The sequence below is a fragment of the Cajanus cajan genome, chromosome 3, assembly GCF_000230855.2.
Source record: "Cajanus cajan strain Asha chromosome 3, NIPB_CcT2T_4, whole genome shotgun sequence".
In the NCBI taxonomy this organism is placed as follows: domain Eukaryota; kingdom Viridiplantae; phylum Streptophyta; class Magnoliopsida; order Fabales; family Fabaceae; genus Cajanus; species Cajanus cajan.
Window position 1 is genome coordinate 4,648,596 of NC_138519.1, and position 27,445 is coordinate 4,676,040.

Consider the following 27,445-nt stretch of genomic DNA (forward strand, 5'->3'; position numbering starts at 1 on the left):
TCGTAGATATTGTGCAACATTGTTTTACAGACAGACACATTGACCCAAAGCAAGCAATGGATATGATAGATATCTAATGATGTAATTATATATTACATACAGGAGTTTTTTAAAGCAGTGGAAGAGAGCGAGGAGTTCTTTTTTGAAGCCGTTGATGAGGAGTTTTTTGATGTACAAGTAGACGAAAATGGTAATGTTTCCATTGGGAAACAAAACGAATGGTTGTGCAATTTGAGAGAATTGAAGCTGGACAACTGCATTCTACCATATGCAATTCCGTCAGCTATTCTTCCTCTTTTAAAGAACTTAACAGAATTGGAAGTGCGGGACAGCAACAAAGTTGAGGTGATTTTTGATATGAATGACACTGAGAGTATGGAAACAACAACCCAGTTGAAAAAATTGACTTTAAAAGGGCTATCTGAGCTGAAACGTGTTTGGGGAGAGAATAGTCAAAGAGTTTTCAGCTTTCGAAATCTGAAAGAGGTTATTGTTAGTGATTGTAAAATCCTGCAAACATTATTTCCTTCTTCCCTGGCAAAAACTCTTGAGAAACTTGAGAAACTCAAAATAGAATCTTGTCATAAATTACAAGCAATTGTTGAAAAGCAAGAAGAAACAGCAGCAATTGTTGCAGAAATGTTTGTGTTCCCTCGTTTAGAGAAGTTGGATCTTCGTGACTTACCACTAGTCACTTATTTTTACCCTCAAACATTCACTTTGGAATGCCCTGCCTTAAACAACTTACATGTGTCAGATTGTCATGAGCTGGAGCTATTTCAAAGTGTACATTCCATGGGTGAGGGTGAAGGTTCAAGTACTTCAATTAACAGACAGCCTTTTATCTCAAATCTAAAGGTAAGCAAAGCATCATAGAATCAGAACTTAAACTTTTTTTCTCTTTTCATCTTCTAGTCGGCAATCATTTGCATCCTATTTGTTTTGCCTTTACTTGTTAGGTCATTTCCAACCTGAAAGAATTAGAACTTGATTGGAAACACATTTCGGCATTAAGCTTAAGGTTTATGTCAGAGCAATCTACTGAAGGCCTCAAAGATTTAAAGCATATTTCCCTCCTCTTTGGTGCTAATGAGAATGAGAAGGGTGTGTTGCCCATTGAAATACTCCAAAGGGCATCCAATTTAATTGAAATGAGTTTAAACAATTGCTATAGCCCTGAGATATTCCTTGATCAAAACCCCAAAATTGGTGAGGAAAGGATGCTTGGAGAGTTAAAAATATTGACACTGCACAAGGTATCCATGCTCCAGTCCATTGGGTTAGAGGACTCTTCATGGTTAAACACAATCTGCGAGAAGATCCAGGAATTGAATGTTGACAGATGTCTTCATTTGACAAAATTAGCACATTCTACTTGTAAAGTGTCTTTCTCTTGTCTGACAAAAGTGTCTATCTCCAATTGTCCCAACTTGCAATATTTATTTTCATCTTCCGCAGCCAAAAACTTGATGAACCTTGAGGAGATCAGGGTTGAGAAATGTGGATCAATGAAAGAAATAGTAGCTAAATGGGGACATGAAGATGAACATGAAGGAAAAGGTGAAGATAAATATGAAAATGAGATGAGATTCGCCAAGCTTGAGATTTTAACTCTCTGCTCTTTACCAAAATTTGAAAGCTTTTACACGGGGAGTTCCACTTTGAATTTCCCATCCTTGAAGAAAGTGGAGTTCACCAAATGCTACAACATGACAATTTTCCATCATGGTGACAAAGTGCCTGCAGAATTGATGGTGACAATTGATGGAGTCCATTGGGAAGGTGGTATAAATTCTGTGATCATTCAACAGTTGGAGGAGGTGGCAGCCTAAGTTTGGTGACAAATTCCCTTGACTTGTTTGTAAGTATATATGATAAGCAATTTCTCAAGGGCATGCAATTAATATATGTTAATCAACTTCTAGTGAGTGAGAAGGCCTTCATCATAATAACGTTTCTTTCTTTGTCTTCTACTACATAAATGAAGATTTGGGATTGTTAAATCAATATATATTTTACCCCACTATGTTTTGGTCATCTCTAATCACCTAACTTATGTTAATTATTTGCTTCAGGAAATTATGTTTAGTGAGAGAACCTTACTGTCATTGCATTCGCTCATGGTACACACTTGAAAACTAGCTTTCTTCTATTTATCGAGCACAACAGAGCAGAGGACATGGAATGTTAGTAAGTTTGTTTTCTTTAACTTCTTGCAGTTTCAAGTTTCATCTAATGAAAACACGGATCTGAACATAATAAATGATAACATTGACAAATGTATTTTGAGAAATTGAGAAGAAAAAAAAAATGTTCAGACAAGTTTTGTCTCATATGGAATGTATATCTTTTGCGGTCAGTATTATCGATAAGGATGATAATAGATCAGGTCAAGTTAGACTTTGAATATATAGATGGAACATATTCTACAAAATTAAAGTCTACGACGGACCTATTATCTATCTCAAGCTTTTTTTATTTATTTATAAATCTGACCCTTTTAAAGTCTGGTATAACCTTTTAAAAATTTGATTTGACCTATTAACCTATTTAAAAACTTATTTATATTAATAATGTTAATTAGGCTAATAAACTTAATTTTTAAAAAGCCAACAAATTTATTTTGAACTTGAATAATAAAATATAGTTTACTCAATATTATTAAAATTTAAATTTTGAAATATATATAATGTTACAAAGAGGAGAAAAGTGAATATTTTCTATTAGAGGGACAATGCATGCCTAGTTATATAAGTTGGCATACATTCATAAAGGCCGTAAATGTAAGTCTATAAATTTATAATGAAAAAAAATAACTCTATAAAAAAATATTTTAAATATTTTCTATATCTAATTTGGTATATTTTAAATAACCTACTAGTGTTAAGAAACTAAAATAGTTATGATAAAAATTTACAAACTAAAAAAAATTCATTTTACATGAGGTGATTTATGTGATATCGGGTACATATACAATATCACAAAGAGATAATAGATGAAATTATTTTATGTTAAAGAAACAACTCATGTACATCCATGTACACTCACTGACTATGCACAAGCTACGATGAAAGAGAGTAATCTTATTCAAATAATATTTGTATATTAATTTGTTATTATATTACATAGATAAATAGTCTGGTCTACCATGCTTAATAGACTTTTTTATTAGCTTAAGTTTAGCCTTTTAAAATAAATAAGTTTTTTTAAAAAATCTAAATTTGACTTTTTTATTAAACAGGACATACCAGATTTTAAAGAGGTCAGATCATATACCCTTATTTAAAGTCTGACCTATTCTTATCCCTAATCATCAATAGAAGTCTTTGTTTATAAAATGTTGAAAAATATGTCATGGCTAGAAAAGTCATAATTGTCAGAATTAGAATTATAAAATGAGGTTAGCTAAAACACCATGAAAATGCCGAAAGTTGATAATGTCACATTTTCTCAATCTCAAGCCTTACACTATGGTTTAAATGTTGTGACTCTTTTACTTACCAAATTTGGGGTTCCACCCGCTGTACTCATCAATTGTTTTACTTTCAGCTACAATCTAACGAAATTGTTTTTCTAAAAAATTTCAAGGTTCTGGGAATCAGGGGAACTCAAAGAAGGCAATGATAGCATCATTGACAACAACTATCAACAAATTGAGGTCTTTTCTTTTCTGTTGAAGGGCGGTGTTCATGAATAAACTTTTCCTATATACCTGTAGGAAACATGAAATCCGAATGGTTCTTAAGTTATACATGGGTGTTTTATGCATAAAATGGTCCCTTTTTAATCCAGGAGCAGGTGTGTGTGTGGTATTTAAATTATAAGAAGATATTTGACCTGTATTGCTGAAAGAGGTATGCATTGTTTTAAATTAAGTTGTTGAAGAGTTTTCTACAAATAAAATTGACATGAATGTATTTCTAGAGAAGGATGCTCCATGCAGAAAGATGGCAACTTGGCATGCACCTCTACGGATGTTGTGTATATGGTTTTTAAGTTATAAGGTGTTTCATGAATAGTGTTGACGTGTATTTCCATGTGTATGTCCTTGAAATAATGTTGACATAAACAATGTTTTTAAATTACGGATTTTAAGTTGTAAAAGGAGTGTTTAGTGAATAAAGTTGTCCTGTAAATCAACCAGTGGCATATGGCTTTTAAATTATATAAAGAGTGCTTCATATATAAACTTCAACAGTATTACCTTAAGATATGTTAGTGTCAGTCGTTTAGACTCCTTGATGTGGTGATATATGACAAGGAGAGGGAGGTTGGAGCAATTGGCAATGGTAGCATAGAGATAGAACTCCTTGCATAGGAGCATTTTTAACAACCTCTTCCAATATGCAGTTTACTTCTTGTCTACTGTCTGTAGACGGGAACAAAGTGTAAACTGTAAATGTTCAACTCCTAAAAACTTACCTATTAAAATGTAAAAAGTGTAAGGAGCAATTAAGATAATGTTAGAACACCAAATGTGGACTCGAGGCCCACAATTTGGAGGGTTTACTCCAGAAGAAATAATAAAAGGAGTGCTGAGGTGGCAGAGAGAGTAGTAGGTTTTGGGTTGTGAAGAGAATTCTGTTAAAGGGGTCCGGATGGGAAGAGGGGAATTTTGGAGAGGTTGAAATTGGTTATGGGCAGAGAGCATTTGTGCCTCTAAAGGAGCGTTGCTCTGAACAGTGGGGGTTACTATTCTTTTGTGTTCTCCTTTTATGCTTCATAATACACTGATTTTCTTAGTAGTGATTGTTGTTCACTACTATTTTTCCTTAATTTTGTGTGGTTTTTCTAAAGGATATAATATTTTTAGACTAGTCAGCATGAACTTGTTACCTTCCTCGCGTTAAAATCCACCTTATTTTGAATGTCTTTTGTGAATGAAATTGACTGTATATCTATATATCAAGTAATTGTTGGACTTTGATAGTGGAGATCTCTAACTTTTGTCTTATGAAACACTTTGGATATCAGTACCGGCATCATCTCTTTTTCCCAAAATCTAGGAACACCACCTATCAGTAGAAAAAATTGCAGAAAGAAAGCAAGATAAAAAAATGAGAATACCGGGATTGTGTCTAGGACTAAGAGAAAAGACAAACTAAAAGGAATGAGGAAAAGATTGTTTCTTTGTCAATCAGTCAGATAACTAATTAAACTTCTAGAAATCCTATCCATCAAAAGTTGTTTGTAAGAAATATTAATTAGTGGGTATTAGTTTTTTAAGAACACTTAACTCTAATGAACTCTATAAATAGAGCTCATACGTTGTATCTTTAATTCAAGGTCTAAAATATTGTTTCGCAACACAATTAAATGATGCAACAGAATGGTTTCAGACCATAACGACGTGAAAAATGCCATTTTACTTGCAATTTTCTTTTCCTAAATCCGATTTCAAATCAATAATTGCAAGAAGAATCAGAATCCATGGTACAAAAATAAAAAGCTAATAGGAAACGGGCGTTGCTGCACTCCTTTTCATTCTGTTATTTACTAATTCAGGATATAAGTGCCTATTATTCCGTTTTTGTTGTTTGAAATCCATGATGGTCAACAAGGTTTATATATTGTTTAGGGTTTAGGGTTCATATCCACTACTTCATTAAACCGGAAATGCCAAAGAATTATGAAACAAGAATGAATGTACAACAATAAATGACACCTGTTCTTACCAAGATCAACCCGGCTCTCTTGTTCATCCCTTGACGTTAAAAGGAGGGTCTAGGCCACTCTTACCCCTTAATATCGATTGGGGGCCTTGTTCCGGTATATCTAAAAAATCTCACATTGTTTAGGAGTCGAGGCTAAAGGTAATTTATATAAACACACTCTCTCTTAATCTACCGAGGTGCCTTTTAAAAGACAAATTCGTGATGGTCCAACAAGTAACAAAACGGACAATACCTTAGATGTGGTAATCTTAATAATAACAGCGAACTTACGATAAGAACAACATCTAATAATTATTCTTTGTTATTTATGCAGAAGCCAAAAATTCATATGTTTACATCCCTACACCAAAAGTTTTAGGGTCTACAACATTTCATGATTATTAAGAATATGATAATTACTTGGATTCATTATCGATTCCTAATCTAAGTGTTCTTCAATAATTATTGCGGAATCTTTATACATTATGAACACAAATACATAGATTTAATAGTCTTTAGTCTTTCATTAGATGAGGAGAAAAAAATGAGTTTTGTGAGTGATTCAATATACCGGAGACAATAATATTCTTGTAATAAAAGAGTTTTCATTATCTCTTGATAGGTCAATACCGACCTCAATCCTTTAAGTCAATAATGTCTAATTTAATAGTCTAATTGGTTAATTTAATTTGATCACACAAAATAAAGTTCATTAAGGACAATGAACTAATATAATTGTTTTATTTGTTTATATTATTTATTAAAATATAAAATTTCAACGATACCAAGACATGATTCAAATACAAATCCAAACAAGGATTTCTAAGTGCATTTGTTAACAAACTTCAAAAACTCGAGAGGGAATTAATTGTATTATAATAAAAACATTTTCGTGTTACAATAGCCCCCAAATCATGAAGAATACTATTGAGAAGGAGATAAAGAAAGAAACCTCAAATTAATAAAATTAGTAATTGACATTCAGTCCTTTAGATACTATTCTTTTAGACGGTATGCTTGTCTTTAGCGTATTTTAAACGTAACAAATTTTCTTCATTACGACTTAGCATTTTAGTTTTGTTTTTATCAAAAACTGCAAAACAATTTCTCTTTTGGCTTTTTTTTTTTTTTAGGATGGCAAGCCAACATTTGTGTTCTTGATTAACCATCTTCACCTCTTAAGATACACACGTTGAATTTGAGGTGCAAAAGATACTAGTTGTTAAATGTGATACCAATTTACTTTATCTAACCATGAGTGAATGCTTTGAATGATCTTTAACCTTTCCTTAATTTGTGAATCCATGAATTTTCAACAATTATTTCTCTCCCAATTTTTTCAGACTTAATTATGTTTTTTATCCTTTAAATTTGAGTAACATATTCTCTTGGTTCCTAAAATTTAAATTTTGTTTTTAATTCCTAAAATATCAAAAGTTATTATTTTAGTCTCTCAAATTTATAACTTATCTTTTTAGTCTCTATTATTTTAAAAAAATATTGCTTTAGATATATATATATATATATATATATATATATTGTTTCCTCAAACTTAAAATATATTTTTAGTCCCAAAATATATAAAAATATATTATTTTAGTTCTATGCTCAAATATCATCAATAAATGTATCACATAGTTATTTTATTAGTCTCATTGTTAGTGAAAATATCACATTTAATCAATTGATACTTTAAAATTATTCCAATCTATTACTGCCAATTATGTTATTAGTGGCTATGAGAGCCTAAAACAATATATTTTGAAATTACGAAATTAAAATGATAAATTTTAAAGTTTAGACAAATGATTTTTATATTTTAAGGACCAAAAATACATTTTAAATTTGAGAGACAAAGAATATATATACAGGAACTATAGATGATGGTACATGACAAAAAAAATATTCATTTATAAAACTTGTGATAATAACAATTATCAACAAATCGAGAGCTTTCCTTTTTGGTTGAAGTGTGGTTTTCATGAATAAAGTTTACATGTATACCCGGACGAAATGTGCGTGGTTCTTAACTTATGCATGGCTCTTTTATGAATAAAGCTGTTTTGCATTTATACAGAAGCAGCAGATGAGTGTATAGTTTTTAAATTTTTAGAAGGGTGTTTCATATGACATGTATTGCTACAGAAGGTTTGCATCGTTTAGAATTTATTGAAGGGTTTTGTATGAATAAAGGTTACATGAATGTACTTCTAGAGAAGGATGCTCCATGGAGAACCTAGGCAACTTGGCATGCATTTCTACATGTGTATGGTGTTCATGTTACAAGGTGTTTCAATGTTTCATGAATAACGTTGACCTGTTTTTTTTGAATGCATGTATACTGTGTTTTCAAATTTTACAAGGTGTTTCATCAGTGTTATTGGTTTAGGCTTCTTGATGATGAAGATGTGGTGGTGTGTGAAAATGCGGGAGGTTTTGGATGAGTTAGCAATGGGAGCAAGATATATACCAAGCTATGAGCAGCTTTAGTCCGCGACTTGTTGACGGGGCTGGGTCAAGAAGTGTCAATGTTAAACTCCTCAAAACTTACCTACAAACTAGATATTGACTCGCAAATTGCGGGTTTAACACTATTAGAATTTCTTATATTACATGCACTTTTTTATGTGAATTTTGTATAAAAATTTATAGAAAATATTATTCTTACAAATTTTTTTACGAAATTTTATCTCAGGGTAATACTTTCGTGGATAAAATATTTTTACTAATTTTAAAATTTGCAAGAAATTTTTACCTACGAAAGAAATTTCTAGGAAAATTTCCTGTGAAATTTCCTACAAATTTTTTTTGCAAAAAATTTAAGGGAAAATTTTCTTACAAAAAAAAAATCAAAGAAATTACTATTTGGAGGTAATTTTTGTACAATTTCTATTAATCCTTCAACTTTCAAATGCATACAATGAATTCATCTAAAGCATTAAGAAATTTACTTTCATGCCTCTAACATGTGATAGATAACCTTTTAAACTCTTATATTAAAAATTATAAGTCTAACACTCAACCATACAAAATCAATTTATAAGGTGAGTGTTGTCCTAACTTATATACTCTTTAATTATTTTATTTCTAATCGATGTAGGACTTGAGCAAAAGAAGAAGATTTTAAATATAATTCAATTCCCCTAAATCATTAAATCAATTATACAATGCAGTATATATATATTTACAAATAGTAGATAATTATTCTAGTAACAAATATGTAACCACCTAATAATTATGATTAATGACTAACAAATTTTTAATTATCTAATTACGGTTACAAAGATAAAAAATATTAATCCAGGAGGATTAATTCTCCTTAATATAAAAGGTGGTTTCAATATGATCGATTATTCACACGATCCATCTATACACCAATATACAAAGGTGATTTCATTTATGTGAAAAAAGACGTGCAACGGTAGAACTTGCATATAGAATAGAAAAGAAAAGAATTCCTCTTACCCGACAGCAATTCAGAATTTTATAAGAATTTAGTTCAGTCTCTAATGCATCATATATTGAATTTCTTTTTATCACTTGAACATCAATCGACATGTAATCAATTAATGCATATACTTTGATCTGAAAAATGATAATTTATTCGAAGTAATCTTCAAAAGTCAAGTGGTATCTCTCACACATATATGTAAAATATCAAGTGAGAATTAATCTTATTCTGAGAAATGAAAATTATAAACATGATTATATAATTATATATGAATGATTATGACTAAAAATTTGTTGGTAATCATATAACTACTTAAAAATAAGTCATATATATATATATATATATAAAGTATTTGAAAATAATATAATGATAAATATTTATAGTTTTCATTTCTACTGATAAAAAAAAAAAAAGTTCTCCTTCGATACATTCCCTACGCAATCATGAGAGTGTTTTATGAGTTTTTTTTTATAACAAAAACGCTTTAAGAATTTTTTAACTCATATTTTTTAATCTATCATTTTCATCTTTATTTATGTTAAAAAAGACATTTTGTGCTTCTCTTATTTTTAAAAACCAATATTTATATTAAAAAAATATTGGGTAGTTAATTAAAAGGTATAAATAATTTATAATGTTAAATTTATATATATATAAAAATTAATGAAAAATAATAATAACTTACAGAATAGTTATAAAGCTAAAATTAGAAATAAAATGAGTACACCAAAACAATTAATCGCATATATTATGGTTATAAGTTATAGTTATAGATATATTGACTTTCGATATTTTTTAAAAGAATTTATCAAATTAAAAATAATTTTGTCTCACCATACAATTATTATCATAAATAAATAAAATATAATTTTATATGTTTGAAAATGATTTTTTTTGTAATGAATTTTTCTCTTTTTCATAGAATAATTTTGATATTTTTTATTATACCATCTTCCATTTTTATTTTATAATAAATGCATATTTAGTTGTCATCAGTAAATCAATTAAAATTTAGATAAGATATAAGAATATAATTGATAATATAATAATTAATGTTATATTAAAATTTGAAAATGATAAATAAATAAATAAATAATTTACTAAAAATTCGACATGTAAAAAGAAAGGAAGGAAGTAATTTATAGCAGTTTGGTTCAGCCTCTCATATCAATTATCGTGCATTCGTGCCATTTTAAAATTGTTGAACATCAATCAACGTGTAACAAATTTTTAAAGCTTATTCAGAAATCGTTTTGAATTAGACATGTAAAGAATAATAAAAAAGTCAATGCTGGGATCCGATGTAGATCAAACGTTTAAGTAAGAGCAACGCGCATCACGTTTAATTTTTTAACATTACACAGTGAGATAAGCAAATGTATAATAATATCGAGAATAGTGATTACGAATGTATATTTCAACGAGTTTGGTGGTTGTTACCAGGTTGTAGCATGTGAACATGAACAGCTGTAGCATGTAAACATGAACGAAATCAGATCCTCGATCTCCTGGTTCTGAACGGACATGAATAAAGGTAATTAATTAATTAGTGAAATACATATAAATGCCTGTATTTGATTGGATCCAGATTCCTCCCATTACAGGATTTGTGTGGCACAAATCTTAATGTTCAAAAATGGGTTTTTGCAACTCTTGTCAAAGTGATCTCAATGTTTTGAAGTGATTTTGCATTCTTCTTGTTGCCTTCATAGTGTTCAGGTATGAACTAATGATAACTTGATTCTTCCTATATTTGAATTTAGGTTTGTTATGCAGTGTACTAGACACATTCATTTGCTCCTCTAAAAGAAACATATTAGAGGTACACAATGCATGTTTAATTTATACACTGTCTGTCTGTCTGCTTTAATATTAACTTAGAAATATTTTTAAGAATTTTTTTATTAAAATAAAGAATTTATTATTTAGAATTTCAAATTTCAAATTTTCTCTCAATATCCAAACAAACTCATAATCTAAAACATTTGTTGCTTAGAATTCTAAGTTTCCTTCCAAACTTGGTTTATCTATCGGAATAGAACTACTATACTGAAAATTTTAGGGATACAATTTTTAAATTCATCAAATTTCAAAGTTTTAAAAAAAAACTAAATACAATACATACAGCTAATTTGTTTTGTTACTGCTGCTATACAAATAGTAAAACTTCACATATATTATTTGAAATTTAATATCCACTTGATTCTCGGACGATATAGTTTAAAAAATATCACTTTTTTTAATCATTAGACTGTATATGATTGAATTTCCGACAAGAATAAGTTAATATTCATATAATCTTGCAATACATAATAAATTTATTAATTTGACAAAATTCACTCAAATTATACATGTTATTATAGTTTGTAATTAATTGATATAATCCTCAAGCATTTACGATAGATAGGTAAGTTTTTCTCACTTATATACTATTTAATATATTTAATTTTAACTAATGCAAAATTTATTTCAAACTTTAACTCCAACAACTTATGTTACAATACTTCTTTAATTTCTCATTAATGGAAGGAAAGCTACTTCAATTCAAATTACTTTTAAACATGTGGGGATTCTGACCCTTCTCTAGATTATACAATTGGTAATGTATTTTTCTATTCATCATCAATATCCATTTAGTTATGTTGCTCGTGAGTGTAAAAGAATAAATATGTGTTCAGAATATGCTTAAATATCTTTAGGAGAATAAATTAATTTTTGATAAAAATATTTTATTTATATTTTAAATATAAATTTAATATGTTTTGATTATTTTAGGATTTGTTTCCTTGTTTTTAGAATAGGATAATATCAATATTTGATTTTGTATAACAAATTTTCTCTAACAAATTTTCTCTATAAATAGAGACCTCATAAATAAAATTAGATTATGTTTCTCTGATAAAAAAAATAACTGTTATAAAATATTTCCTCAAACAAATATCAGAAAATAACCCCAACAGTGGTATCAAAGTCATAAGGTTGGATGTGGTAACAACCCTCATAACTCATAACATATAATGTGATATATAAAGACAGATTTCGTTGCATAAAAGGTTAGGTCCCTTGTTTGAGGAGAGGATTGTTGAGATACAGACAAGTCACATATCAATAAAATAAGAGAAAAAATAATAACTTATAAAGTACACACATACTCCAATGTTATAAAGCCTTTTGAGTAATGACAAAAAATAAACCGTGAGGGCTTAGGTTCAAAATGGACAAATAATTGTGAATTCTTTAAAGAAATATGACTCTGTGTGAGTACCATGCTCGTGGAGCTTGTTTCAGTCCACAAAGTGTCTTCTTTAACTTATATACCTTGTGCTGCTCACTGCCCTTAATATGAGGTTGCTCAACAAACATTTCCACATCGAGTACACCAAGTAGAAAAGCTAACTTTGCATCCAATTGATAGATGGCCCACCCTTTTTGAGTTGCAAGCGCAAGAACTAGTCAAATTGTGTACAATCTAGCCATAGGTGCAAAGATTTCATTGTAATCCAGCCCATATGGTTGAGCTTATCCTTTTGCCACAAGCCTATTTGTCTATTTCTCCATTCTTATTTTGTTTTATATACCCATTTCACTCCAATTTTCTTTCCTCCAGTTGGTAAATCTATCAATTCCCAAGTGTACGTCATTCCTCTATTGATTCTATTTCTAAATTCATGGCATTTCATTTCTTACTTTTCACGGCTTCTTCAAACGAAACCGGGTCAACAGTTTGTAAACAAAACCATGTTGGTCATTCCATCTTCATCAGAAAATCCCTTCCCACTTTCATAGTCCTTCATCCAAATAGGTTGTTGTCTGATTCTTTTATTTAAATCTGGTTAGCTCTATTCGATTGACTCATTTGAACTAGAATTCTTTATTTCCCTTTCTATTTCTTCATTGATGTTTGCTTCATTGTTTTCAACATTGATAGTTTCTTCTTGTTCATCTTTCCTTTCTAAGTTGACTGTAATGGTTTCCTCATGCCTTTTATCCCATTCCCAACTTTTATCTCCTTTAAATACAACATCTCTGCTCACGATAATCTTTTGAGAAACTGGATCATACAACCTATATGCCTTTGATTCTTCACTGACTCCAAGTAGAACACAACTTATACTTTTGCTATCTAGCTTCATTCTTTTGTTGTCAGGTATATGGACAAGAGACACACATCCAAAAATTCTAAAGTACTCAACTGATGGTTTTACTCCACTCCAAGCCTCTTCTACATGCCTTTGATTCTTCACTGACTCCAAGTAGAACACAACTTATACTTTTGCTACCTAGCTTCATTCTTTTGTTGTCAGGTATATGGACATGAGACACATCCAAAAACTCGATCTAAAGTACTCAACTGATGGTTTTATACTCCACTCCAAGCCTCTTCTAGAGTCTTGTTCCTCACTGCAATTGTTGGACATCGATTCAGCACATGAATAGTCCAATTGATAGCCTCGGGCCAAAAAAATTCTCAGAACTTATTTCTCATGATGGTTTGTTCCTCCAATCTGCTACACTGTTCTGTTGCGGTGTATATGTATCTATCAATTGTCTACTTATCCCATTCTCCTTGCAAAAGTTAATAAATTCTTGTGATGTAAATTCATCACCTTTTTTTTTTGCTATTTGAGATGGGTGTAATAGGTTCACATATGTTAGGATGCACCAGTTGTACAATTTGGGAAGCTCTCCACATGCTCTCTTTAGGGAATGGATCCCTATGTTGTTTTCCCACTAGACAATTTTTACAAATTTTGGAGGGACATTTGAGTTGTGGCAGGCCTTGCACCATCTCCTTTTGCTTAAAAGTCTCTGGCCTTTAAAACCCAAATGGCCAGATCTACAATGCAATAACTGAGTTGAGTCTTTAGCGATTGTATTGAAACAAGTTGACACACTTGGTTGAGACTTGATAGATAGAGTCAACATTCTGTTTGAGGACATTGTTGTTTCCATGATCAAGTATTTCTCCTTATGATAGATCTTACACCTTCCATACTGAAATAAGATTGTTAATTCCTTTTTCTTGCAATTGCCCAATACTCAACAATTTATTTTTTAGTCAGGTACATAATTAAAAAGCTCCAGTAATGATAATTTAGATTCCATTCAATTGAAATCTCATATTACCTTTCCCCTTCACAGACATGATGGAATTATTTTCCAACTTCATAGTTTCTCTAAAATTTTCATCCATTTCAGAGAATAGTTCCTTCTTGCCGCACATGTGATTGCTACACCTTGAGTCAAGGAACCACGCATATATCTATGTCTACGTGTGTTGTCCTCCATGTATGCCATCAAAAGCACTTCTTGATATTCTACAAAATTGGCTTCACTCTCCTTTCTTGGACATGCATATTGATAATGTCGAAGTTTATGGCAATGATATACTCCCCAGTGGACTTGTCAAAGTTTGAAAAACCCTTTTCCTCTCCCTCATCCACGAAATCCTCCATGACCACGACCTCGACCCATTGTTCTCCCTACTATATTTTCATAAGCCACTTTCAAGGATTGCTCTTCAATCATAGGGACATTCATGCATCACTCATGCACTAGAAGGCTACTTTGTAGTTGGTTAATGGATAAAGAGTCAATGTCATTTGACTCCTCAATGGAGTAAACAACATAGTTGAATTGTGCAGCCATGGATCGCAAAATTTTTTCAACAACATCTCCCATAATCTCTCCATGAATCCTCATCTTGTTTGCTATAGTGAGGGTTCGAGCAAAGTATTCATTTATAGTTTCTCCAGCTTTCATCTGCAAAATTTCAAATTCCTTTTTCGATGTGCTTGCAATTATGCTCATTTGACCCTTTTTGTCCCATGATATTTCTGCTTCATTGAGTCCCAAATGTCCTTTGCTGTATTTCTTCCAGATAGTCTCCAAGGTAGGTCTATCAATTGCTTGAAAAAGGAAGTTTTTTGCCTTTAAATCCTTGAGTTTCTGATCTTCAATAGCTTGTCTTTGCCCATTAGTAAGATGTGCACCCCTAACTACTGTAGAGATCCCATTTTCCACCAATTTCTTGTTAGGTCCAGAGTAGGCTTAATAGTTACTCACAGCTAAAACAAGAGATGAGTAAAAAGAGACAAGGGAGAAAATAACCACAGTAAAAATATTATTTACTGAAAGGGAGGAAATTACAACACTTCTCTCTCTATAACTTACTCCTTTGAATTAGGAGACTACTACTACCAAGAACAGATCTCAAGGTGTATAAGAGAGGAAGAGAGAAGAGAAGAAGATTTGGGATGAAAATTATGGTTTTCAGCTTCCCTATTTATAGGAAAGTCCCAATGGCATTTTCGTAATTTCTCCTAAACTTTTAATATTATTTTATTATCATGTGGGACCCGCTTTTAATTTTAAATTAAAAGATCCACCGAAAGGTGGTGGCAGCTGGGTGAAAGCTGTACCCAACATTTCTCCCACTTGAAGATTATGATTAAGTTAATCATATCTTCACACCATTGATATTTCATGTTGCTTATGTCTTCAATAGGCCAAATAAGGATCGACACCATATAAACTTGTCAGTGTTGACAGGCTTTGTCATTACGTCTGCTATGTTGTCTTGTGTATGGATCTTCTGCATATCCACTTTTCCTTCTTCTACTACTTCACGAACAAAGTGATATTGAATTCTTATGTGCTTTGTCCTGGAATGAAAGGCTGGATTCCTTGCAATGTGCAAGGCACTCTGACTGTCACAATACACAGTAATTTTCTCCTGCTTGTGCCCGAGTTCTTCCAATAACCTTTGAATCCAAATTGCTTCCTTGCATGCTTGCGTAGCTGCCATGTATTCAGCTTCTGTAGTAGATAGAGCTACAACAGTCTGTAACTTAGACAACCAGCTCACTGCTCCTCCAGCAAGTGTAAACACATAACCAGTAGTAGATTTTCGTTTATCCAGATCTCCTGCAAAATCTGAATCAACATAGCCTCTGACAACAAACTCCGATCCTTCAAAACATAATGCAACATCTGAGGTTCCTTTGATGTATCTAAGGATCCTCTTTACAATACTCCAGTGCTCTCTACCAGGATCTGCCATAAACCTACTGACCGCTCCCACTGCTTGTGCAATGTCTGGTCTCGTACAAATCATGGCATACATAAGGCTTCCCACCGCTGATGCATACGGCACTCGAGACATTTCCATCCTCTCTGCTTCGTTGCTAGGACTCATACTTGAGGATAATTTGTAATTGACAGGAAGTGGGGTCGAAATTGGCTTACAGTCTTGCATGTTGAAGCGCCGCAAGACTTTCAATAAATAATTCTTCTGAGAAAGCCAAATCCTCCTGTTTTTTCTGTCTCGGTGAATTTGCATCCCTAAAATCTTGTTTGCTGGTCCCAAGTCCTTCATATCAAACTCCCTAGCCAATTGTGCCTTTAATTCTTGGATCTGATCTTTGTTGGGGCCTACCACCAACATGTCATCCACATACAACAGCAAGATGATGAAATCATTGTCATCAAACCTATTGTAGTACGTACAATGGTCTGAACTCAGTCTGTTGTAACCAAGGCTAATTATGAAGGAATCAAATCTCTTATACCAACACCTTGGCGCCTGCTTTAAACCGTACAGAGATTTGGTCAACCTACAAACCAAGTTTTCTTTTTCTTGTTCTTTAAAGCCTTCTGGTTGGAGCATATATATTTCTTCTTGGAGTTCCCCATGAAGAAAAGCAGTCTTTACATCAAGTTGCTCAAGATGTAAATTAAATGCAGCACACATAGCCAGAACAACTCTGATTGTGGTTAATCGGACAACTGGCGAGAATATCTCGTTAAAATCAATGCCCTCTTTCTGAGCATATCCCTTAACCACCAATCTTGCACGATATCTCTCCACTTGATCATTGCCATCACGTTTGATCTTATAGACCCATTTGCAACCAAAGGCTTTTCGACCTTTTGGAAGATCAACAAGTTCCCATGTTTTATTTCTATGTAAGGCCTCTATTTCTTCATGCATTGCTGCCATCCACTGAGAAACATCAGAACTCCTCAACGCCTCTTGAAAGGTTGATGGTTCTCCTTCTTCAGTTAAGAGACAGTACGCATCATGACTTGCCATAACATAGTCTGAATGCCAAGATGGTCTCCTTCTCTCACGTCTTATTTGTTGAACTTCTTCATCATTGGCTTCATCTGGTTCTTGTTCCTCATGCTCTTGTTCTGCTTCAGAGGTGTCATCCTTTTTAGACTTTCCTCCTATCTCCACTATAGTGCTGTCATTCTCCTGCTCCTTTTGCAGTTCAGTTTCTGCAAAGACTACATCCCTGCTGACAACAACCTTGCGGGCAGTGGGATCCCACAAGCGATACCCCTTAACATTGTCAGCATAACCCAAGAATATACATTTCCTGGATTTTGGGTCCAGCTTTGTTCTTTCTTGGGAGTTGTACATCACGTACACAGGACATCCAAACACATGTAATGAAGAATAATTAGATAGTTTTCCACTCCACATCTCCATTGGTGTCTTTAAACCAATTGCTGTTGATGGTGAGCGATTGATCAAATAACAAGCAGTTCTTACTGCTTCTGCCCAGAAAGACTTGGCTAATCCTGCAGTTCTCAACATAGCTCTTGTCCTTTCTAGAAGAGTTCGATTCATCCGCTCTGCTACCCCATTCTGCTGAGGTGTATGAGCAACTGTAAATTGCCTCTTAATACCCTCTTGCTTGCAGAATGCCAGAAAATCACCATCTATATATTCTCCTCCATTATCTGTCCTCAAGCACTTAATCCTTTTTCCAGTATCAAGTTCCACTTGTGCTTTAAATTCCTTGAATACTGGGAACACATCTGACTTCTTCTTGATTGGGTACACCCACAATCTCCGGGAATAATCATCAATAAATGATACAAAATATTTTGCTCCTCCCATGGAAATTTCTGGTGATTCCCAGACATCAGAATGGATCAAGTCAAGTATGTGTTTGCTCCTTGTAGTTACTTTGGCAAATTGTAATCTATGTTGCTTGCTTGTCACACAGTGCTCACAAAATGGTAAGGTTACCATTTTAAGCCCCGACAAGAGATTACGTTCCGCAAGAATTCTCAGGCCTCGCTCTGACATATGTCCTAGTCTACGATGCCACATCATCGTTGCCTCTTCTTGACTTATTGCTGCAACTGATGCATCTGCTTCTTGCAACGTTTCTCCCAAGAGCAAGTATAGATTTGATGTGATCTTCTCAGCTTTCATCACCACCAAATTGCCTTTAACTACCTTCAAGATTCCACCTTCAACGTGGATCTTGCACTTGAGATCATCTAGTTGCCCAATGGACAATAGATTCTTTTTCAAGCCCTTCACATGTCGTACCCCTTGAATTGTACGAATAGTACCATCATACATTTTTAACTTGATAGTACCAACTCCAGCAATTTCCAAAGCATGATCATTTCCCATAAATACGGATCCTCCTGAAATTGGTTCATAAGTGCAAAACCAATCTCTATTTGGAGTCATGTGCCAGGTTGCACCTGAATCCAATATCCAACATTCATGGAGTTGTTTTTCGCCTCTAGAACTTATTGCTTCACTGTACAATATTTCTCCATCTTCTTGGGTACTAGCAACACAACCTTGAGAGGTTGACGCTTCAGAATTCTTCCCTCCTCCACTCTTCTTGTGCCAACAATCTTTCTTCATGTGCCCTCTCATGCCACAATTATAGCATTTGAGGTTCTTCCTTCCTTGAGATTTTGATCTACCATGATTTTGACTCCCACTGGAGCCACGTTCCATTGATCTTCCTCTCATCATCGTCAAAGCTTCTGCTTGCTTTGAACTTTCCAGTCTGTCTTCCTTATTCTTTCGCCTGGACTCTTCTTCAAGAATAGTTCCGGCAACATCCTCAAAGGATAGACGACCAACAACATTATTGTTTGTTATGTTGATGATGAGTTGATCATATGAATCTGGTAAACTCTGAAGTAGAAGCTCCGCACGTTCATTTTCCACTATGTTGAAATCAGCTGTTGAAAGCTGAGCAAATAGCGTATTCAGATTGTTGATGTGGTCCGTCACTGCTGTGGACTCACTCATTCGAAGAGTGTAGAGTTTCCTCTTTAAGAATATTCTGGTGTGAAGTGACTTGACCTCGTATAATTTTACGAGCGTGTCCCAAATCTCCTTTGCAGTTGTCTTCTCTGCTATGCTCGACAAAACTGAATCAGCCATTGCTAAGTGCAAATTGGCAACAGCATTGTCATCCATTTCTCTCCACTTTTCATCAGTAATATCTGATGGCCTGCCTTCAATTGCTTTAAGACAGTTGTCTTTTCTCAAAATTGCTCTTATCTTCAATTTCCACAGGGAAAAATTGTTCCCGTTGAACTTCTCTATCTCAAACTTTGCTGCCATAATTTCTTCTATTAAACCGACTTAAGTAACTTCCACTAGAATAGTACCGCCTACTGGAACAATGATAAAATCCAGTAACAAGAATAATTCTTTTCTGATGTGACTGATCAGACAATACTGCAGCCACAGAGCATACTAAGAATTTTCTCCGACACTATACCAATGTACACTACAGCGGAATAATAAACAACCTAGTGGCTCTGATACCACTGTTAGGTCCAGAGTAGGCTTAATAGTTACTCACAGCTAAAACAAGAGATGAGTAAAAAGAGACAAGGGAGAAAATAACCACAGTAAAAATATTATTTACTGAAAGGGAGGAAATTACAACACTTCTCTCTCTATAACTTACTCCTTTGAATTAGGAGACTACTACTACCAAGAACAGATCTCAAGGTGTATAAGAGAGGAAGAGAGAAGAGAAGAAGATTTGGGATGAAAATTATGGTTTTCAGCTTCCCTATTTATAGGAAAGTCCCAATGGCATTTTCGTAATTTCTCCTAAACTTTTAATATTATTTTATTATCATGTGGGACCCGCTTTTAATTTTAAATTAAAAGATCCACCGAAAGGTGGTGGCAGCTGGGTGAAAGCTGTACCCAACATTTCTAGTATTCCTTAGCCCGGAGGAAGTTCTCTCCATAAGCATTGTCCAATGGTCACAGTGACCATCAAACCTTGGTATCGTAGGTTAAACAAAATTGTTTTCTGCTATTGACTTGAAAAAACTGTTGTGTTTCAAGTATTGATCAAGCCCCTATAAAGAGGCTTTGAAGCCAAATGTAAATGAATAAACATGGTAGAATAAAAACTGAGGAAGAATGATGTATTTTATCGAACAAGAAAATTGGCTTTTAAATAGCCTTACATCAATCAAAATAGAAAGAAAATTGGCCACTTAACAACTCTTATATATAAACATGATAAGTTACAACAAATGAAATGAGTCAAAGTAGATAATTGAAACACATGATCTTATCAAAAATAACTAAAACATAAAATAAACCAACTTTAAGAGAGAGTTCTATTTAATTCGTTGGTCAATTATAAACTAATAAAGAGATTCTGTATTCAATTTTATAATTTATAAAATTTGAAGTCAATATTTTATTTTATTTTTATTTGTAGCAGTCAAACTCAACACCAAAATTTTTAATAATTTTAAAAATATTAATGATCAAAATAATTTTATATTACTATATAAATAATTTATTATAAATATAAATATAATTTATTAAAATATATAAAGGAAATACAATCATAATTTTAAAAATCAGCTTCAAGTCTTCAACTGATCAGTCAAATCGATTGAACTGGGATTCGGTGACTTGGCCGGTATGAGTCTTTTATTAGATCGGTTGCTTCCCGAATTCGAATGACAATTGATGTGCTTTCAAAATTCGAATGTTATGCATAGATTCATGCCTTTCAAAACACTGTATTTAGAAATTTTGGAATAGGAACCAGTGACCATATATGCTCTCCAAATTCCAATGTGATGCATAGATCCATGCCTTACAAAATATTTAGAAAATGTTATGCGTAGATTCATGCCTTACAAAATATTTAGAAATTTTAGAATAGGAAAAAGGGTGTTGTGGGACATGTTGGGAATCGATCTCCCATGCTTCACAATATTAGCAATAGTATAAACCATTGAACCAACACACAAGAGTGATACAGCTTATAATATATTTATCCTAGGTATCTAATGTATATAAAACAAAAATATATTTTTTTAGATAAGATGGGACTACATTTAATGTTATCATTTAATATTTGAGTACTTAACCAACATGCTTTATTATTATATAATTATTAAATAATTTATATAATATATATTTAATTTAAAATTATATATTAATTTGTATAATTCAACTAATTATAATTTAGTTGTTTTGTTAGTGTTATATTAACTACAATTTTTTTAGGCTTCTTTCAAGACATGACATGAATTTGATTGAAATTATAGATATGATATGAATATTTTTTAAAAAAAAATAATAGAAATCAAGTTATCATGTTAATTAGTAGTCAATTTGTTCGACCTTTAATCCACTAATATAATATCGTGACCGATTTGATAATGAGTCAAGTTGTTTTTAAAACATTGAATACAACCTTTTAGTATACACATTTTTTATGACATTTTTATTTTCAAAGGACAAAATTTAGGTACAATTGTTTATATGCTATTGATACTATTCTTCGATCAGAATTAGAGTTTTACCTTAATAACATGCAATTAATTATTATACATTTATGCATGTTATAAATAATATAGATTTACACATATTACTAAAGTAAAACTCTAATTCTAATTAGAAAATAATACCAATCCACCGAAAAAAATTTGCCTAAGTTTTATGTTGGTGTAGTTTTCTAATCAAAATTAAAATTTAACCTCAATAACTTGTATGTCCTTACATTCAATGCAAATCTCATAATTACATTAAATATAAATGCATATTAGAGAAAATAACTATGAAGAGTTGCAAAATAATTGTACCTAACTTCACATACTTTCTTATCATAAATCATCCATTATTTTGTAACTTCTATCATTTTTATAATAATATTCATTTATTATATAATTTAATTATAATATAATTTATATTATAAATATCAATGATATAAAATAAAAATGAGGTTTACTAACTTATACTCACTTATTTTTTAAAAAGAGTAAGTTATCAAGTTACATTTAAGTACATTTTAAAAAATATCGTAGTTATAACTTCTTAAAATACTTTAAAAAAAAATGGGTATACATATGCAAATTTTACAAACATTTGTTAACTTATCAAATTCTAATAAAAATATATTTCAAGTATTGATGTTTTTTTTGTTTTAAAGTTCCACCCTAAATACTAATAAAAATATAAAAATAAGCCCACTCGTATTATTAGACAAATCTATAGATCTCTATTATGAAAAAAAAAAGAAAGAAGCATTTAAATCAAACAGGGAAAAATGTCTTACAATAATTTCTCCATCTTTTCTCACCCAAACACACATCGCTTCTATTAATTTTTCTTTGTTTGTTTACTTTTTTCATTTTGTCTGTCTATTTCCTCCACCTCACGACTGTTAGTGCTTTTTTATTTAAACAATTACTAGATTGTTTCCTGGGGAACGAGCTAACTGGACCTCCTTGCAAAATTCGGGTCAAGTCAAGTGTCTTAGTGCTAATTCGAGCATCACGGTACGTTGTTGTTTCTCTATCATTTACTTCAATTGTTATTTCATATTTGCAACCCATCTAATAGTGTTGAAAAATATAAATGTTCATCTAATAAAATTTTGTAAGACGATGAAGTTCAGATACCGTTTGAGGCTTGAGCTAGTCTGAAATGCTAACCTTGTGTTGGAAATCAGTAATGTAATTTGTATGAAATTGGTGAAACCCATAATAAGTGGGTGTGGGGGAGACATTGATCCCTAGAAAGTAATTCAGTGGTCTTAGGTCTTTGAATGGAAATCGAGACTATATAGAGAGAGAATAAGATAACTGATTGTAAAGGGGGAAATTGCAGATAATGATGATGTAATCGAAATAAACTAGGACCACAACAACATACGGAGACAATTATCATAGATGGCAAAAGTGAACCGGAGTGAATGAAAGGTGGTTGTTAATTTCTTCAACCAGGCACGAGGAATCTATTTAAGGTCATAAAAAAGCCTTATTTTTTAAATACTAGGGAGCCATCACTCGATACAAAACCAGGTGATTGAACCACATCAACACCTCTCATTAAGAAAAGCATTATTGAAGTATATCTACCTGAATAACCAGTTTTGAGAGATCAGGGCCAAAGTGAGAACGTGAATGGTGGAAGGCTTGACAACTGGCTTAAATGTTTTAGACAAATTAAGGGTGTGTTTGTACTATCAAACGTTACGTTTAACGCCAAAGCTTTGTGAGTGGTCATTCCTGTTCAACATGCATCGGAACGTGGGAATAACCTAAAACAAACATGCTTTAAAGCATTCTCTAGTTGAAATTCTATGAAACCAGTTGAGGTTTATGTTCGTTGAGTTGAGTGGACCACCAACTTTCTTTTTGACCTTTGATGACCCATTTACATCCAATGGGTTGACAACTTAGGTGGAAAGGGAACAAGATACCATGTATTCTTTGATTGGGTTATTTTATGATATTTGTTTGAGAGGATATTTTATAAGAGTTATTTATATAAAATTATGTCACACACAATTCTACAATGATGAGATATTGTTCGTTTTGAGCCTAAGCCCTCACGGTTTTACTTTTGGTTATTACCTAAAAGGCTTCTCAATTATTAAAGTATGTTTGTGCTTTTATAAGTTGTTATTTCTTCTCTTATTTTATCGATGTGGGACTTGTTTGTATCTCAACATTCTTAGTGAGCAAGGTACGGTGTTCTATTCTTGTAGCATTTATGCTTTCCAATATGGAGTGGAGAAGGCCTCTTTCATTTATTTGGGTTCAATGAGAAGGGTGGATTAACAACAATGGTAACAACTTTAGGTTTGAAAATTCCTGCCTTAGCTTGAGACACTATAGGATGTACGTTTACTTAGCTAATTGTAGGAGTAGTTGAAGTATCAAGTACAGTAAAAGTTGGGGCAACTTGAGAATGGTGATCTAGGACTGTTGTGTCCATGAGTACAGGAAACCAAAGGAGCATAGTTAGTATCATTATATATAGTATCAAGAATGGAAGAAGAAAGACTGTAAGAGTAATATGATGAGATGCATAAGATGTTGGCGATGAAGGTGCAAAGTTAGGATTATCAAGGAACGGAATCAAAGGATGGACGGGATATAGTAACGCAGTAACGCTTATGAATAAGGATGTAGCCTAGCTAGGAATGCACATCACTTATAACAAATTGTAACTTATGCTTATGCTTTGGTTTGTAGTACGGATAGCATGCGCATAGCCAAAGATTTTAGGAATGCACATCACTTACTGATAACAAAATGTTACTTATGCTTGAGTTGTTAGTCAAGTAGAAGGGTCAAAGTGGTGGAGTTATTCAGTGTGTTAATGGGTAATCTGTTTGTGATGTGGATAACTGTAATGAATTTCTCTTCTCGTACTTTAGAGGTATAGGAGCATTGGTTAGGAGTGACGTGCCTATGCTTCTTTTTCTCTATTGAACCATTCTGTTTATGCGTAATTAAGTACCTGAACCTGTGATTAATGCCTTGAGCTTGCAAGTAGGATGCAAAGGCCATGTACTCCTTACCACTATGATATTGTAAGCCCGTGATCTTGTATCCAAGTTGTTTCTATCCAAGGATATGAATTTGACAATGGTTGAGAGGGCTTACGTCTTGTTGAGCAGTAGATAGACCTATGTATATTTACTGTAGGCATCTAAAAAGAAAATGTAATAATTGTTCCCATTTGACGAGGGAATTGGTGCTAGACGCCAAACAGAGCATATAACTTGCAAAGAGTTTGTGTAAGTAGTTGAGGATGCAGGGAATAAGAGTTTGTGAGTTTCCAATGCATCAACTTTGCAAACATTAGTGACTTTATTAGCAACAATATTAATATTACAATGTTTAAAAACTATATTTACAATGGAATGAAAGACATGTCCAAGTCTAGAATTTCAAGCTAAGAAATCAGCATCAAGTGTAGTATTACAAGTAACAAGACTACAGAAAATTTTATTAGAATCAAGTAGCACCAAATGCGTAACATCAAAGGCATAAAGGCCATTTTAATTTGGCCTTCTAAAAGAACTAGGTTGTTGTCCTGTGATATGACAAGACATTTGTTAGCACGGAATTCAAAGTATACTTGGTTGTCTTTGGAAAATTGAGACTCACTTGATAGGTTCAAAGAGAAAGAAAGAGGTTAATGATGTAAAATTATATTATTTATATATTAAGAGGAAAGAAATTGACATTCAGTGAGGGTAGTGAAGTGGATAGTGCAGTTTAAAAGAGAGTACTGAATTGTTTAGTGAGTAGTTAAATGATAAAAATTTATAGTAAAATATAGATTCAATTGCACTTTTGTTCTTCCAATCAATTGTGCTTTGTGCATCACTACCATGTTGGCAGAATTCATTAAACATTACCAAAATCCAATAAACATTTAATGGATTATGGAAGAGTGACAAAGAGACCAAAATTACACAATTACAATACTTGTGTTAGAACTTGCAATGGGCAGTGAAACTAGAAATCATAAAAATCATAAAATAGAGAAAAGGAAAGTGAGAAAACAGAGCAATCTCATATTTGCTGAATAACTATTTTGTTCTGCATATTTTTCTTTTATATATAAGGCAAATACATAAAAAATGATAGTCATACATCATGCACATATATTTTGTTAGCAAAACACATGTATCCACTATCAATAGGTGTATAGATTTGTCCAAAATCATATTCTTAGCCGGATATTACCTACTAAAGTAAGCAAACATAATTACAACAGAACTTTACCTACTAATACAAGCAATCATAATTAATTAAAACTATAAAAAATAAAGGAAGAGTTTTACAGGTTTAGCACTCCTCCTTAAAACTTTTCTTAAGGATTCCTAACTTGCTTCTTAGCCCATTAAACTTAGCACTTGAAAGTTCCTTAGTGAGTATGTCTGTCAATTACTCCTCAAACCTACAATACATCAACTGAACATATCCATTCTTTTTAGCTTTCCTTATAACATGAAATTTGACATTGATATCATTGGTTCTCCAATGTTAAATTGGATTTTTAGCAATTGAAATAGCTAATTTGTTATCACAACATATCACAGTAGGTTCCATTTGTATATGACTCAAATTTGTTAAAACTTTCTTGACCCATATAACTTAATTTGAGGTTGCTGCTGGAGCTACATATTCAGTCTCAATAAAGGATTGAGCAACCATATCTTGCTCCTTAGAGTTCCATGAAAATACTTCACTACCAAGTGAAAAAACACACTTCGTTGTGTTCTTGGAGTCATCAATAGATCCAACCCAATCACTATCCACAAAACCTTCAACCTTTCGATCACTTTTGTTGTACCAAATGCCAAAATCAATCAATAATACCTTTCAATTGTCTCAACACTCTTTTGCCTACATCAAAGTGTGTTAAACTTGGTGAATGCATGAATTTTGAAAGTAAACTACTAGAGAACATCAAATCTAGTCTAATTGTAGTCGAATAAAGAAGACTATGAACCAAACTTCTATGTTGAGTCACATTCGCCTTTGCATCATCATCGACATTGGAGAGCTTTTCATTAACAACAAATGGAGTTGAAACATAATTACAAACATCCAATTTGAATTTTTTTAGCAAGTCATTGACATACTTTCTCTATGTGAGAAAAATTCCATCATCAATATGATGTACTTCCAACCAAAAAATACCTCATCATTTCAAGATCTATCATTTCAAAAACCAGTAACATGCTCTTTTTAAATTCTTCAATTTCATCAATATCATCACCTGTAACCAACAAATCATCAACATAAAGTGAAACTACAATTTTCTTTCCATTGCCACAATCTAAAAATAAGAATTTATTATTGAATCCAAAAATTGATTACAAAATAACAAACCACCAATGAAACAAAAATGATATTAAAATGAATACAAGTCACTATTCAAATGGATATTTGGTATTTTTTTTTTGTGTTAGGTTGTTGAATTGTTTTTCCTTTGTTTTATTTTTCTTTAAACTTTGAATTAGAATTGACTTTTCATCTGAGGAATTGTCAACAATTTGTATAAATGTCTTTCTCTTTGAATGAGCCTTTTTTATTTGATGATGATCTATTTTTTGACTTCTTGGATAGTTGTTTGTTTGTAATTACAATGGGTTCTTCATCCGAGGAAGAGATTGGCTATGGTGATTTAGGGTCCTTGTTTGAATTTTTAAAAAATAATTAGTGAATAATAATATTGAGATTCTTTAATATAAGTTTTAAAGGATAT

The 27,445-nt window shown here is 32.3% G+C and overlaps 1 protein-coding gene across 5 annotated transcripts in view; it reads left to right on the forward strand.

Annotated features, from left to right (window-relative positions):
• The window catches only part of LOC109805308 (uncharacterized), a 49,471-nt gene extending 45,440 nt beyond the window's left edge, over positions 1-4,031 (forward strand). For 4 of the 5 annotated variants that reach the window (XM_083070251.1, XM_083070253.1, XM_083070252.1 and 1 more), the window contains 4 exons: positions 103-858; positions 960-1,861; positions 2,076-2,190; positions 3,589-4,031. In XM_083070251.1, the coding sequence (XP_082926377.1) occupies positions 103-858; positions 960-1,832 (1,629 nt within the window). In that variant the 3' untranslated portion in view covers positions 1,833-1,861; positions 2,076-2,190; positions 3,589-4,031. The remainder of the gene's footprint in view (positions 1-102; positions 859-959; positions 1,862-2,075; positions 2,191-3,588) is intronic. The other variant, XM_029271878.2, reaches the window with a different exon arrangement.
• The last annotated feature ends 23,414 nt before the right edge of the window (positions 4,032-27,445 follow it).